General features: G+C 37.9%; 1 protein-coding gene across 1 annotated transcript in view; it reads right to left on the reverse strand.

The window, feature by feature from the left end:
- The window catches only part of P3H2 (prolyl 3-hydroxylase 2), a 150,337-nt gene that overhangs the window by 18,413 nt on the left and 114,857 nt on the right, over positions 1–17,067 (reverse strand). Inside the window, exons 2-8 of the mRNA XM_038583692.1 lie at positions 14,295–14,447; positions 13,047–13,236; positions 8,879–9,010; positions 6,876–7,018; positions 6,257–6,346; positions 4,403–4,443; positions 3,019–3,113 (exon numbers count right to left, since the gene is read on the reverse strand). Coding sequence (XP_038439620.1) covers positions 3,019–3,113; positions 4,403–4,443; positions 6,257–6,346; positions 6,876–7,018; positions 8,879–9,010; positions 13,047–13,236; positions 14,295–14,447 — 844 coding nt within the window. The remainder of the gene's footprint in view (positions 1–3,018; positions 3,114–4,402; positions 4,444–6,256; positions 6,347–6,875; positions 7,019–8,878; positions 9,011–13,046; positions 13,237–14,294; positions 14,448–17,067) is intronic.

Below are 17,067 nucleotides of genomic sequence, written 5' to 3' on the forward strand. Positions count from 1 at the left end.
TCAAAAAATGACTTTAACTGTTACTACAACCAAAACGTTTAGAAAAATCCCTACCATTCTTAAGTTTTATATAAGTATTTGCTATTACTATGCTGATTACTTAGTATTATAGTAAAATATGCCTGGTATATATCCTGCTGAGTTCTGGCTGAGGCTTCTTAATAAGCATAAAGGAGTTTACTTTAAAAAGGGCTCCAGGGATATTGACAACTCCCCCAGTCATGCCACATGGAATACACAAAGATCAGGTGAAGGGATGGAGTGCAACACAGTCTTACCTAATAATGTTAACTAACACTAACGGAGTCAGACAGAATCTGTCCTAGAAACTTGCCTTTCATGTAGTTAACACAACCACCCCCGAGAATAAGAGTTTTATACAGAGGTTTCCCACACATGCATTTCACCAAAAACAACCAACTACCCACCCACTAACCAAAAGGAAAAAAAGAAAAAAAGGAAAAACAAATCTTGTCGTTCAAATATGCACGTCGACCAGCCTGCAAATGACTAGTAGCACACCAGACAGAGGAAAACATTAAAATAAAAATAAAAATGTAGTCCAATAAGTTGCGGTTCCTGGGGCCTGATGTGATGGCTTTAGCCAACTCTTAACCACAGCTCAAGGAGATTTAGTTAAACAACTTAATTCTTCTCTCATTCATAAAGTATGTGCCTGGCTCTGACTCTCCAGTTGCAATAAAGAGGGATCGTCTAGGAAAATACTGCTCTGTGCTCACCGCCTGTGGTTCACATGGCAAGAAGGAGCGTTTCACCATAAATATTACGACGTCATACAAGTCATAACAGGGATGTGCTAAGTAACAAGCCCTAATGTGAGCACAGCCCTTTCCCGGCTACAAAAGACTTTTCACACTGATCCTCTGCAAAAAATTGCTATCCTTCTTTTACAGCTGAGGATCACAGAGCCCAGAGACATCAAGGGTCCAGTGATCCATCACACCACAGCACATCAGACTAACGAATCCTGGAAACTAGCATTCCTGATTCCAAGGTCAATGTTATTTCTACTATACTGACGGGGATGATTATGGAACAGGACCTTTGGAAACTAGTGGGGGAAAGGAGAATGGATAACTGATGGATGTTTTTAGCTTGATGATATGCATATCCCATGAACTGGAGTCACTCTGGGATGCAGTCCTGGGTCACTCCCACAGAGCTTCTGAGCCATCCAGTACGAATACCACTAAATACATCTACAGAGTAGATGACAGCCCTTTTGTGAGAGAGGAGAAAAGCTGAGATACATTCTACTCCGTGAAGCATGCATCCTTTCTTACCTCCTCAACATCTGCTTTCAGCCAGACTAAGATATAAAAGTGTTTTCTGGTTGGGAACTTTGCCTCTGTCTACCACTGTTCTTAATTTAGAAACTATTTAGATCTCTAGTGACTACACAGAAGGCTATCTAGCGGTTTCCCAGAGAACATCCTAAGATGCAGTAGCCCAATCAACTAAGCAAATTCTATAGAAAGAAAAGATAGATTTTGGTAGCCCAGCCAACCACAGTCTCTCCCCATCCTACATAGTCTCCTGTTCTATTCTCTGTATTAGCCTTCCTAGCCAGCTGCTGTATCTCAGAGTCTTGGGTAGCCAGTGTGTGTGTGTGTGTGTGTGGGGGGGGGGGGTAGCTTTGAAGCTTGGCAACTATCCTGGAGTTTCCCAAACCCTTACAGCAAAGTGCTGGCTTACTGGCACATACTTCCTGGGTGATTTCTCAGCTTAAAAAGCAACAAGAACTCTGGCTGACCATGAAATTCTCTGGCATTTGTAAAACAGCTTGGGCTTTGTGGCTACAAACCGAGGTCCAGGTCAGATTAGATGAGCATTTTATCCTGTTTACTGCCTCAAACGGACTTGGAAGCTACGGAAGGAAAGGGCTGGGAAATGTGAGAGCTGTAGAGAGCCAGAAGTTTTCAAATCAGCTAGAGGAATGTGCTGACACACTCTCTTGTTGGGGGAAAGGAATACTGTACTTCTTCTCAACACAGGTTTTTAAAACCTTCTTATCTTGCAGTTATTTAATCAATAAAAGGTACATTTTGGATATCTAGAATCTTCTATGTTCCATCTCCAGGTGAGTAAAAGAAAATGGGATTTGGATTCAACATCCTGGATTCAAATGCCTACTCAACCCATTATGAGCTGTGAGATACAGGCCAGGTCATTATATCTCTGGGAGCCTCAGTTTTCTTGCCCGTGAACTGAGGTTATCTCATGTCTCACATGAGATGCTTCCAGTATTCATATGAATTGTGTCTAAATTTGCCTGAGAAATTATAAAATATACAGATATCATCATAGTTATTAAGGACTACTACTGAGTTAAACCACTACAGCTAATAATTTATTATAACAATGTTTAGCTCTATTTAAAACCTACTTTTGACAATACTCTACATACATTTCCATGAATTCTGATCTGACATAAGTATATAATGTTGGGCTCTCTCCACCTCTGTGCCTTTGTTCCATTGTTTTATCCACTAAAATAGCTCCCTCCACACCTTTGCCAATTCAACTAAATTCTATTTATCCCTCAAAGTCCTGCTTAGAAATACATGCCTCAAGCACCTTGGATTAACTCATCTACTATCCATATGACCTGTCTCTTTAAGTCCTCTGCTGCACAGTCTATTCCACACTACGTAGCACACCCTCATGGCTTGACAGAAACCCCCGTGACCTCTCCAAGCCTCCAGTACTCAACTGAGGGTGGCAGTGATCATCTGGTCCCTGCCTAGTTCACAGGATTCCTACGGGATGCAGATGAGGGTGTGAATTCGGAAGCACTTTGGATGGAAACCAAAGGCAATGATATACAAATCTGAGACATGGTTCTTAAGCCTTGCTTTCAGAATGTTATAAAATGTAGCAGCCTAGTCAGATTCTGTATTTTCCAGAGAAAATGGGATCTTCTTTCACTGAAATAATAACTAGCTAAGTCGCGCCTCCTCCTTTCCTTCCTATAAGTAGAACTGCACAGATACTTACCCTCTCTTAAGTCTCGATCTATCTTGGGTGATGACTTTTTCCCCACTGACAATCCATGAACTTCTGGCCCCTCCACGTTCACTCCTGAAGGGACCCTGCTCATTAAAAACAGTTAAATTTCCCACTGAATAAAGATGTTCAGAGACAGAGGAAAGGGCAACTTAGTCAGGTAGTCAGTCTATGACTTCATATTGTAAGTTTTTGTTTTACACAAGCCCACCTATGTTTCGAGATCAAATTAACTGCCTGTCACTGCCTCCATGAAGCTCTCTAATTCCTCAAAGTGTGTGCTCTATTTCACTTCTCTAAATATTCTTAGCATCTTTTTTTTTATAGTTAATTGTATCCATAATTTCACCCCCTTGAGATTAGGCATTAAGCCTCAAAAGAACTGAAAAAAAAATATCATGTACCTCTTTACAAGGCTCAGAATGTTATATTTTTGTCTTGAGCGTAGATGGCATCACTGAACTATGGCTTAACTGAAATAAACCATGACCTCATGCATGGTTCTCTACCATTCCAAGAAAGAATATTCAAGTTTCAAACTTGGCAAATATACAAATCACAGCATGATATCCCTTCAGTATACACAGATTGAACAAATCCAAATGTGCACGTCCACTCTTGGATCCCCTGTAATAATTTTAGGCCACCCAGGGTTGAGGCCTTGATGTCTAGTGAAAGACTGTAAGATTTTGAATAAGAAAATCCTGATCCACCAGACCCTTGTGGTAACACTCTAAAAGAGTCCTTTGCCTTGTCAGAATCTCCATTTCTGAATTTGAAAATGAATAGGCTAGACCATGTCAGCTCAAACCTGTAACTCCAACATTCTATGATTCCTCGAACTGCTTATTAACGTGTAAATTGATTTTTTACTTTTATAGTTTTTCTGTTAAATGGGGTCTATTCATTTCTGATTGAGTTAATGACACCTAATATTTTAGCTTGCAGTGAAACTTTCTGAGCTTCCTGCTTTCAAATGCAGTAAGGGAATTCAGCACGAACCAGAAAAATTTAAGCTCTATTTTATTAATAAATTCAACAGCATCCAATTTTCTCTGATTTAGAATCACAGAATGTGTAGCCTTCAGAGATTACCTGATCCAACTCCTTACTTGGAGGAAAAACGTAAGATTAGAAAGGAAGACAAACTACTCAAAATCACACAGAAGTATGGGAAGAGCTGGGGCTAGAAGGTAGAGCTCCTAATTCCCAGTGTGGAACTCATTTAATTATATTTTTTGCCTATTTCATAGAGTTAAGGTCCTTATGATGGGTATGACTCTTAAGTCTACAAAAGTCATTTTGACTTTAAAAGTCCCAATGACTTTTAAAGTCATTAAAAGTAAACAGATTGTATTCTGAATGAAGAACTCACCGATTCTCGTCATGTCGTCCTCCATATCGGATCCAATAATTCTGTTTTGAATTAAAAAAAAAAACTACTCAGTAGCTTTGTCACTAAAACATAACTTACAGAAAGAAAATATACATTTCAAATACTCAAAAAACCTAAAACGTTAGGACACTTGCATGCTGCATAAAGATACAATATTTTTTAAATTAATATATAGAAAAGCTAAAGTCAATGCAATTTTGGCAAAGACAAATGATGTACAAATGGGTTTTTAAAAATAGCCTGGAATTAGCTTAAGAGTTTCTAATTTTTGTTCAAGAAGTGATTTGGAATTTGGTGTCAGGAAGACACTTAAAAGATCATTCAGTCCAACTCCCTTATGTCTTGAGAAAAAAGCAAACAAAGGAAAAAATTCAGCTTCATTAATCATCTGTGCAGAATCATAAAGTGACTTTTTCTGAAGTCTCTTGGGAAGATGCAATTTAAAAAAATAAGAAGTGGGAGCTGGATATAAGCATACTAGAAATGTTATTTAGAATTAGTATACTTAAAATTACCCTAATTTTTAAAATGTGCCAATAAAAATATGACATAACTAAAACAGAGATGAAAAAATGTTACAAATAGGATGTATTACAAATAGTGCTTTTTATAAACATTATGACAGGGACATTATATAAAGAACTTATATAGCTAATCAACAGGTAAATGAAAAAAGGGCATGTCCAGATAATTCAAATCATAGGAAAAGTAATAACAATATGTGGAAAGTTTGTTTTGGCTGTCAAAGGAGTACAAATTAAAACAACAATAACATACCATTTTGTAGATAAGAAATACAAGTGATTTTTAAACGTTATCTCTCACTGCTGAGATATTTATAGTAAGCTGGTACTTCTAATGCTTTGCTAGAACTACTGAAGGTATCAAAAAACTCTTAGAAAAGCAATTTCAAGAACTTTAAAACTTCTCATATCCTTTGATGCCAGAATAATCCCATTCCTGGGAATTTATTCAAAGGGCACAGTTCAATACAGAGGAAAATGCTTCATGCATTAAATACGGTAGGAAAAAAATCAAAAACAAAAAATTCAGTGTTAGGAAAAGAGTTTATTTATTGCGTGTTCTATACATGTAGCTAAAAACCATTCTAAAAGCTGTAAAAATGTAGAAATGGCTTATGACACCTTAACTAAAATCAGAATAGAAATCTATCCATACCATAGTAGTAGCTGGGCAAAAGGTGTGTCTTCATATAAAGACTAAAAATCAACACAGACAAGTGGAGTCAGCATGATGAAGAGTACAATTGAGGTGGGCTCTGTTCTTTATGAAGTCTTTTTAATGTTTAAAATGTGTAAGTGAAATACAAAATGTCACATCCAGAATCTGAGGCATAAAACAGTCCTGAGGCAAATGCATCAGGTACAAAACACTTCTCTTCCCCCCACATATATTTGCTCTTGACTTTGGATCTCAGCAATATGGAGATCTATTAAAGTCTTTTAATATTTATCACATATTCTGAGTAAACACCCACCTCCCACCTCCCCAGGTTTTGTTAATACAAAGCAGATTAGAATCTTCAGTAAATCAAGTTGGGAAATAAAATCATAAATCAGTAGTCCATTGAGTGTGCTTTTAAAAAATATTTCTTGGGGCACCTCAGTGGCTCAGTGGTTGAGCGTCTGCCTTCGAATCAGTTTGTGATCCCGGGATCCTGGGATCAAGTCCCTCATCAGGCTCCCTGCAGGGGGAGCCTGCTTCTCCTTCTGCATAAGTCTCTGTGCTTCTTGGTCTGTGTCTCTCATGAATAAATAAGTAAAATCTTTTAAAAAAAGAACCAAACATTTCCTCTTCCCTCTTTGCTCTTACCGGTTCAGTGTATGAAAATCCCAGACCCTCTGCAGCTGATTTTATTAGTTCTGATTCCAATTTATGACGCTTCACGAACATTGCCAAATCCTAGAGGAAAAAAAAATGAATGAAAAGTTTATATTTAAATAACAGTTAAGAAATATGATAAATGCTCAAGTGGAAATATTTTTCAATAGACAGTGACAAATGAGCTAAGAAAATATTCACAGCTGCAAAAAAAGTCTCCATCTCAACAGACTTTCACAAGCTATCATGTATGAGAAAAATATGCTTCTGGCATTAATAATTAAAGTACAAAAGAATAGCATTCTAGAACCTTGACTAAACTGCTAGGGATCCCTGGGTGGCGCAGTGGTTTAGCGCCTGCCTTTGGCCCAGGGCGCGATCCTGGAGACCCGGGATCGAATCCCACATCGGGCTCCCGGTGCATGGAGCCTGCTTCTCCCTCTGCCTGTGTCTCTGCCTCTCTCTCTCTCTCTCTGTGTGTGTGACTATCATAAATAAAAATTAAAAAAAAATAAACTGCTAGATATCTGTAAGAGCAGTGCTACACTTTTACCAGTTCTGCCTAGAGCATCTAGCAGAATGCAGTTTCTTCTCAGGATGTTGGTCTCACCTCTCGGGCCTCAATGGATGCTGGGTCACTGCTGTCATCCAGCAGACCCTCGTAGTAATCCACATTGTCTAGGACATCCTCATCATCTGGATGGAGGAGAAGATAGGCCTTGGCACACTCCAAGGCTTTCACATATTCACCAACTGAAAGACCAAGGAGTTGTAGCATTAGAGTTAGGCTAGGTCGAGCCAGAGGATTTTCAAGAAATACTTCAACATGTTCTAGGTGAGGTCAGCATTAAACACAAGTGAGAGGGAAGATAAGGTGAAGCCAAACAGCCGACACAGAAATAGTCACAGATAAAACCAGATTCTCAAATATGGAGAACAAACTGATGGTTGCCATAGGGGAGGGAGGTGGCTGAGGGGATGGGGGAAATATAGGGGATTAAGAAGTGCAAACTTCCAGTTATAAAATAAGTAAATCACAGAGCTGAAATAACAGCATAGGGAATGCAGACAATAAGATTGTAATAACATTGGTGACAGATGGTGACTATACTTATCATGATGAGCCCTGAGTAATGTACAGGATTGTTGATTCATTATATTGTACACATGAAACTAATATAACACTCTGTGTTAATTATACTTCAATCCTATGTCTCTGCCTCTCTCTCTCATTAATAAATAAAATAAAACATCTTAAAAAATAAAAAATATACTTCAAAAAAATAGCCACAGACAAAAGGAAGGACATGATTACATGATTTCAGTATTTAAAAGGTACTAATTTTGGTCTGCTTTGGCACTTAGATGTGTTTTGTATCAATTATTAAAAGTTTCTACCTGAAGATGTTGTTGACAACTTATATTATTGAATACAAATAAGCAGAGCAGAATCTGGGGAGCTAATTCTGTTTTGGGGCTGAGTTTGACATCGTGTTTTCTAAAACCAATTTCAGTGATCCCAATTCTATTCATTGCTTTTAAAAAATTACTAACAGCACAATGTCCATGAGTAAGGAGACACATAAAATAAATTCTAGTACAGTATATGTGGATTGTATATGTGGATGTAAAGAAAAATTAATGAGGAAGATCTCCATGTACCGATAAAATTAGGTTAAACCATATAAAATTGCCAAAATTTGACCTTTTTTGAACTAAGCAAATGGTAATTTCATAGGTCCAACCTACTAAGGAAATGCTTTTCATGATTTTATTTTTAAATAATCTTTACATCCAACATGGGGCTCAAACCTACAACCCCAAGATCAAGAGTCACATGCTTTACTGACTAAGCCAGGTATCCCCTGATATATTATTATTATTATTATTATTATTATTATTATTATTATGAGAGAAAGGGAGACTGGAGGTTGGGGGCAGAGGGAGAGAGAGAATATTAAGCAGGCTCCACACCCAGTACAGAACCCCAATGTGGGGCTCTATTCCATGACCCTGAGAGCATGACCTGAGCCAAAATCAAGAGATTGATGCTTAACCAACTGTGCCACCCAGATGACTCCTCCCTACTGATATATACTATTACATGAAGAAAGCAGTGTAAAGAACAGTGTAAATAATACATTATCTTCTATGTATAAAAGGGGGAAATAAGTTGGGTTTTGTGTAGGGGTGTGTGTGTGTGTGTGTGTGTGTGTGTGTGTGTGTTGAAGAGACAAATCGAAAACTAGTTATAGGGCATGAAACTGGGTTGCAGAAAAAAGTAAGAAAGGGAGGCTTTTATGACATTTGGTCTTTGAATTTGTGAATATATCATCTATTAAAATTAAGTTGAAAAATTAAATGTAAAAATCCTGAAAAATGTCAGTCTAGTGTAATTGTCAGGACATTATCACAGCATTTTCCCACTTGTGGCTTCACCTGTTCTCCTTATCCTGAGTTTGCCGTGATGTGAGATGAGAGAGAAAAAAACAACAACAGGTAAATCCTCATTGCCTCAATGGTAAACTGGGAAATGCAGAGGACAATTTGATGTCTGTAATGATGAACAACAGCTCTCCTTCAAAAGGTCTTCTGGAATGATCCACACCTTACCTCGATAGTAGGCGAACTGTAGGTAGTCATAATGCAGGGGAAGAAAGTTCTCGATTGGAGACAGGCGGCCGGGGCGAGTGGCAAGTTCCCTCACGCACTCGTGCTGACAAACCAGCACCTGCATGTAGTGATCTGGAAGGCAACAGTGAGGGAGGTGGGTCGCTCCAGTCCGCTGGAGGGTCCAGACTTCAAGGTGGGAGCCACAGTTAGACAGGGCATGCCCCACCTCACCACACTGTGAGGGCCACCTCGTTATCATCTTCACTTCATGAGCAGGAACTTCTCACAAAGGAAGGAAATGACTTGCCAAAGGCCTCCTGGTCAATGATCCCTAGAGTAATGAACAGTGGATTCCAAACCTTGTGTCCTCTAGTCTTTTCTCCAGACTGCACTTTCCACTTCTTACCCTTTTTCTACATCTCCTGAAAAGTGACACAGGCCATGTCAGCCCACCCGTGCCCATGTGAACAAACGCCTTTCCCATTTAAGACCTCTGGGGCCTCCCTTTGGATACTTTGGGTACATGTCCTGGGTCAGGGTTGGAAGTTCAGATCCCAGTTATGCTAAGGAGCAGTTGAGAGAAAGGACAGCCGTGCATATGAGGAGCTCTTTCTCCTTGTTAACATTTTCAAGAACTTTTCCTAAAGGGGAAATAAAAACAATATATATAATTTTTTTACATCTATCGATCAGGAACCTATTCTACTCAGTTACCAAATAGTCCATCACCTGAACATTGGAAATCCTAATACTGTAGGGACTGGTAAAATAGGAGGAGGAGGAAAGCTAAAGCATTTAGATACACATTTTGTCTCTTTCTCTGTTTCCCTTTCTCTATCACCATTCTTGTCATTTCTAAACAGGCGAGGATTCTCAAGTGTAGGGGTCATCTTGCTTCCGTTAGCTCTGGGCTCTCTCCTATCCAAGCATGAGCTGAGGAAATGACAGTCGCTAATGTTCCAGAAAACAAACACTTCCTACATTTTTTCCCAACTTTGATTTTCACAATGAAGATAGAAATAGTCTTCTCCAAAAAGAGAAGATTTTATTCATGTCTGTGTAGAGCAGGCTTTCTTGAGAATGACGATACAACTGTCTGACTTCATGACTTTACATTTTAATTTAACACAACTGCCTCCTTTCAAAGGTTCTCTGTTAGGCAGAGTTTGGCTCATCTCTTAATGACTTGAAGAGAGACCCCAGAGCACAACAGAAAGGGCGTGTGCATTTTCTGGTGTGTAGGCAAATGGGCCAGTTCTTGCGCAACCTGGCAAACTCAACCCAACATAGCACAGCTAACAGAATCCCTACAGTCTATTGGTTCTTATTTTTTTTAAAGATTTTATTTATTTATTTATGAGAGACACAGAGAGAGAGATGCAGAGACACAGGCAGAGGGAGAAGCAGGCATCACGCAGGAAGCCCAATGGCCCAATGTGGGACTCAATTCCCGGACTCCAGAATTACAACCTGAGCCGAAGTCAGACGCTCAATCACTGAGCCACCCAGACATCCCCAGTCTATTGGTTCTTAATTGCAGCTGGAGGATGGGAGGAGAAAAATGAGTTCTGTTTATTTGTTTAGCATGTTAGAAATAAACAGCTATATAAATAGCCAATAGATAGCTGTTTTATTTCTTACAAAAACGACAAACAACCTTCAACTGTTTCTCTTAGTTAGCTGGCCATTGGCATTCCTCTTTACCTTCTAACACACATTCCTCCTAATTCCAAATGACACGCAAAAGGAAGAGGTAGAAAATACACCCAACAAGACCCAAAATCTGAATCAAATTATTTTTCGACACAAGACACAAAGAGCAAACAAAATGAGTGATAAAGTGATCTTCTTTAGGGCCTCAACAAGCATAGTTGATAATAAATGGCATTGAGAAGCCATTTGTATTTTTCTCCTATTTTTAGTGTTGTTCTATCTCAAAAATCCAAATATTCTGGCTTTCTAAATATATTCTGTATTTTAAAAGCCACTTTCACTTTTAATTTAGAACAGTTTTGAACCACACAAGAATTTACAGCGTTATAACACATTTTATTGGTTGTATTTCTTGTCTCCTTTCTAAATCAAATGTTATTGCGCAATTACTATGTTTTAATAAGTTTGAGATACAAGACCCTTGTGTGGGAATATTTTTAAAATTTTTCTTCTCATAATAAATTGGAAATGCATCAAATTCTCAAGAAGACTTACCATATTTTTGTAATATATGATCTTTGATTGAGCTTCAGGAACCATGACATTTTTTTAAATCACTTTTCTTTACTGGAAATAGGGGTAATGGTGATAGTTGTATTAAGTATTAAGAGCCTGAGTTAGGAGATGTCTATTCTTTCCCAGCAATGAAGATGCTATGGTGACCTCGAGCAAATCATTAAATGTTATTCTGTGGGAATCTGTCAGTTTTCCGAAATCAGACATAAGACATTCGCCAAAGCTGTTTAGTGGCCATTGGTAGAGGCAGATGTAGAGATGATTGGTGGCGGGGGGTAGAGACAGGACACATATCCTTACACAACTACAAGATAATAAACCATAATAAAGGAGAAGCATTCCTGAATAAAAGATTACGTGTAAAGAATACTTAACAATTGAAATGTGAAACACACATAAAACTGATATTCAAATGAGCGGTGCGCAAAAAAATGTATGGAAATGACTGCAGGAAGCCTAGCAAAATAAAATCTTTGGGGAGAAAAATCCTCAATAATTCAGATATTGGTACTGATATTAGGTGAACTGAGTTGGTTTTGGGTAACTGAATATGTGGCAGATAGGTCATCCAACAAATTGAATTTCAATCTACCTCATAAGATAAATTTTGAAAGATGTTTCCTAATCATCCCTCTCAAAGACCTTAACAATTTATGATCTATATTTTCAAAACATAGAGTATTATTGATCCTTTTAATCTGAAATGTGATTGATGGATATGTCATTTTCTTCTCCCCTCCCTCCCTTCCTTCCTTCCCTTTTTTTCTTCCCACTCATTCATTGAATAAATATTTACTAAGCACCAATCTTTGTCAGTCAGTATACTTAGGGGCTTAATCTTCAGCCCCTAAGAAGATAGGACATTAGGCAAGTGATAGAGGAAAGCAACAATTTTCAAAGTCTGTGAGTGGAAATGAACATGGTATTTCCAGGAAATGCCACAGGAGGGGATCTAAGAGACAGAAAGAGAGGGGATGAAAATATATACAAATGCACAATCATGAAAGTCCTTATTAAAGGTTTTGGGTTTTATTCTAAGTGCAGTGGGAGCCTTTGGTGGGGGGGAGGGTGTTCCATGAATATACTCTCTCTTTTTTTTTTTTTTTTTGGAAGAGTATTCTGACTGCTTACATAGCAAAACGTCATTAGGACATGAGGACCAGCAAGGAGGCTATCACCATGGCTTTGTTAAAATATACTGTTGATCTGAACCAGGGTGGTAGCAAAAGGGGTGGAGTGAACCAGGGACTCTTACATGCTATTAGGAGGTAGCACCTACCAGAGTTGGTAACAAATCAGAGGAGAATAGGAATTAAGGGAAATGTTGGATTGAAAAATAATGTTTTGGGATTTGTTTAGAACTACTAGTGAGGGGTGCTTTTCATAGAGACAGAAAACATTGGCATTTGGGGAAAGCGTGAGGCATCAGCCTCAGCCTAGGGTGTGATCCTGCGGACCCGGGATCGAGTCCCGTGTCGGGCTCCCTGCATGGAGCCTGCTTCTCCTTTCTCTCTCTCATGAATAAATAAATAAAAGTCTTTAAAAATAAAAAAAGAACAACAACAACAACAAAAAAGAACATCACACAACCATTCAATACAATAAGGTAGACTATGTGTACTACTTACATGAGAAGTCCACACTGTATTGTTAAGCATAAAATAAAAAAAATATGCTCAAAATAAGTATTCACAGTATTGTCTCATTTTTATAAAAAATAATTATAAATAAGTACGTAAACATTTACATATGCATCTGAAAAGGTTTGGGAGCACAGTCACCAAATTTAAGCTAGGTAGATTTATTTATAGGACATAAGATGATTAAATAGATGTTTCATTTTTCACAATTTATACTTTTGTGTTGTTGGAATAATTTTACAGATTGCATGTAGTAATTCTATAATCAGGAAATAAATAAAGGAAAAAATAAGCTTTACCTGCAATGGCTTCATAGAGACCAGCTTTGTACCCTAAGTACTCATACTCTTCAAATCTCTGAGGCCCCTCACACAGGGCTCTGCACTCCATATCTTCATTGAAATATTCTCTTAAAGCTTGCTCAAAGTACTTGATAGCCAGCTCAAAGTCATCAGCCTCATAATATTTAACTCCTGCACTGTAACTCTCCTGCAAAGAAGAGGAAGAAAAAAAAGTGTGTGTGTGTGTGTGTGTGTGTGTAGATAGATAGATGGATTTCTATCTATCTATCTATCTATCTATCTATCTATCTATCTATCTATCTATCTTTTTTCCCCAAAGAGCACCTCTGAAGCACTTGAATAGCAGTATTTAGGCAGACTCAGGATCATTTGGGGAGTGGGGCACTGGGCTCCTGTACTGTCGAAGAAAAATGAACGGTTTTACTGGGAGATAAAGACTAACTTCCCTGGCTTCACGGAATTATAAATAAGAATGGAGTTATCAAGCAAGCTGAATGCTGTGGCATCAGTCAATTTCATATTCTTCTTGAGCACAGACATGTAGAACAGTATTTTCTAACCTCATCTGAATGTAGGTATGCCATGCAACAAAGCCCAGCCAGGTAGACTGATGTGGGTGGCGGCCATGACACATTCATTTTCCAGACCTGCCTGACCCAATTTAATAATGATGATGGTGATGATGATGATGATAAAAGGCTTATATTGAAAATCTTCTCGTATCTTGTTCTTCAATCATCTTGGAAGTCACGTGTCAGGAATGGTGACCTCTCCGATTGAAAAAAAAAGCCCTTCCAACTTATTGTGATTTCAAGTAAGCTTTCATTTAAAGTCAGTAATATGTAGCTTTAAAATATCAGAATTTGTAAAGTAGAAGGACAGTGGAAAAGCAATGGACTGGGAGCTAGGAACCACAGTGTGACCTGAGCAATTCATATTGGCTTCAACTCCCATATGTAAAGTTTGAAGGGGGCACTGAGGTTCAGAGAGGGTGACAGATCTTTATATCATGTTCTACTTTTCACCATATCATATAGCTTTTCTAAGGGAATTTTAACCTTCTTTCACCTTTTTTTAACTCTAATAATTACAATATATCATCTGAGAACTCTGGCAGTATAAAACTATTACTGTATTAGAAATCAAGAATCAACCTGATATACCCATTCCAGGCATCTGCTTTGAGTCCAGTGAAACTTAGGAATACCTATCTCCTTCTGCTTAGGGCAAGGATCCTCTGCTCACCAGATGTGGTTTGGCTTCTCGATCTACCAATTGGAGCACTTCAACGCCGGCCATTGTTCTGTAATTCTCGATGTTCTGCTGCATTTCCATATGCTCAGGGTTGGCCATGAAAAATGTGTGGGCTGCTTCCACTGCCTTTTCCAGCTGGTTAAGCTATGGAGAAAAAAAAAAAAGAGGCCCAAATGAAGGCAAACATTTCTAACCTGGCTCAGTACTAGTCCAAGGGCTAACAGCTAAAGTGGCAGGGACAGCTTCCAGGTTACATTCACTATACTCAATCTCTGTACTACAAAGTGGAAGGTTAATAAACAGAGATCCTAAAATGATACATGGATATTCAGGCTTTAGTGAAAATAGCTAAATGTGGTCTATTCCAAATTTATTCTTTTCCCACTCTTTTCTGAACCATCTGCATTTCTGGGAAGCTGAATCTTTCTGCTTCTGTTTGTTTCATGATTGATCAAAATAAAAAGCTGCCAATGCTGTGCCACCTCTAATTCATATTTTTAACATTTTTATCTTTTATTTTCTCTTTTCTTTTTGTTCCTTTTGTCTTTAATCCTTACAAAGGGAGTATAAACAAACCTATGACTTTCCAAAGGATGAGAATGAGTATACCTCCCACTCCACCAAATTTATCAGGCTTTAGAATGTGAATAATACAAAAACCAAAAGAATACAAAATAACATTCCAATGCATAACAAATGCTGAATGCAGTACATAAAATGCTTTATCACACTCCTTTGATTGAAATATTTGATTCCAGATCTACAATTTAGATTCTAATTAATACAAAAGGAAGAACTTCTAATAATCACTACATAGGCACTGCAAAGACTTCTCCTATGCCACACAGATTCTCCATGAAATGCAATTTTAACAAAATAGAATTAAATTTACTCAATTTAAGACATTTTGCTTTGTGCTTTAGACATAGAGAACATTTATAGACAGATCCGTTTGCCCATATCAGAAAAATGAATATTCACAGTAATAACTTTTTCATGGTAAAATCCAAATACGTTTTTTTTAATCCAAATACGTTTGATCTATTTTAGAATATGAAGGCATGAAAACTCATTGTTATTAAAAAGTAAATGTAAAATCATGGAACAGCATAAAAGATTCAACTTAGTCTTGCCTGAGTCTTACCACTCAGGTATTAGTAAGAAATATAAGTACTGAATTCCCAAGTCCCCAGCTACTGCCATTTTGTAATAATGGCAAATAATCTTAGCCCTCACCACAGAAAACATAAATTGCCCTATCTTAAGATCTGAGATCCTTACTTTGTCTAATCATAGTAAAGCCTTCCCTTTTCCTGTTGAATTTGCATGCTCTTAGCTACTGGCCTTCTTTCCATTAAATCTTGCCTTATTAGTTTCCCTGCCACTTTTACCTTTGTCCTCAATTCTGTGCTCCCAGAATAATATTGGCTGTCAAAATCACTAATTTTGGATGTGGTTTCTTTTTTAATTTACAATTTCTCAACTTCTCACTCACTAAATATGAATTGTATGGACATCTACACAGTGATGAGTATACAGATATAGAGGAAAAACAGTAGGTTCTAAGTTCGGTGTCTGTCTACACTTATTGATCAAGTAAACCTGGAAGAAGTTATCAAAAAGAATGTAATCTTGCCATTTGCAATGATGTGGAGGGAACTAGAGACTATTACGCTAAGTGAAATAAGTCATTCAGAGAAAGAAAAATACCATATGATTTTACTCATACACGGAATTTAAGAAACAAAACAGATGAACATAGGGAAAGTGAAGGAAAATATACAATAAGATGAAAATTGATAGGGTAGCAAACCATAAAAGATACTGAACTCCAGGAAAAAAACTGAGGGCTGCTGGGGGGGGGGGGTGTGGGCAGATGGGGTAATTGGGTGATGGGCAGTAAGGAGGGCACTTGATATAATGAACACTGGGTGTTATATGCAAGTGATGAATCACTAAATTCTACTTCTGCAACTAATTATTTTTTTTAAAGATTTTATTTATTTATTCATGAGAGACACAGAGAGAGGTAGAGACAGAGGGAGAAGCAGGCTCCATGCAGGGAGCCCAACGTGGGACTCAATCCCGGGTCTCCAGGATCACGCCCTGGGCTGAAGGTGGTGCTAAACTGCTGAGCCACCCAGGCTGCCCCAATTCTGCAACTAATTAAAAAAAAATGATAATCTATAACTCCTGTGGACACATAATTTATGAGGATATAATAAAGTCTTTGCAGTTGGTAGAGACAGTCTACAGCTAAGAGTAAAACTATAAATTATGAACAAAACAGATTAGCACTGACATACTCTGGTTCTATAGCACAATCCATTAAAAATTGATAGAACATACATAAATACTTCTGTTTTTCACTTTTCCACCTTCATCGTTTCTTCAGGCTGTTCTAATGATCTAGAGAGCCTCTATCTCTTGGTCTTTTCTTGTTGAAATCTAACCTATCCCATAAAGTTAAGCCTAATTCCTGACTCTCTAAGAGATCCTTTTTCAACACTATCGCTACAGTCAAGTACAGCAATATCATCTTCTCCCTATTTCTCTATGAGCACCTATCATACTCTGCTGTACATTGCACCTCCCTGAGTATATTCATTTCTTCTAGTAGAGCTCTCTGAGACTAGAGGCCATAAGAGTTCTTTTTTGTTTGTCTTCACCTACTTGACATGTAGATGAAGTCTATGATATGGCTTAGGAGAAAAAAAGAACTTCTAACAAGTAAATCTCTTACACAAATCAAAAAGTGTATTAC

This window comes from Canis lupus, chromosome 34, assembly GCF_011100685.1.
Source record: "Canis lupus familiaris isolate Mischka breed German Shepherd chromosome 34, alternate assembly UU_Cfam_GSD_1.0, whole genome shotgun sequence".
In the NCBI taxonomy this organism is placed as follows: Eukaryota; Metazoa; Chordata; class Mammalia; order Carnivora; family Canidae; genus Canis; species Canis lupus.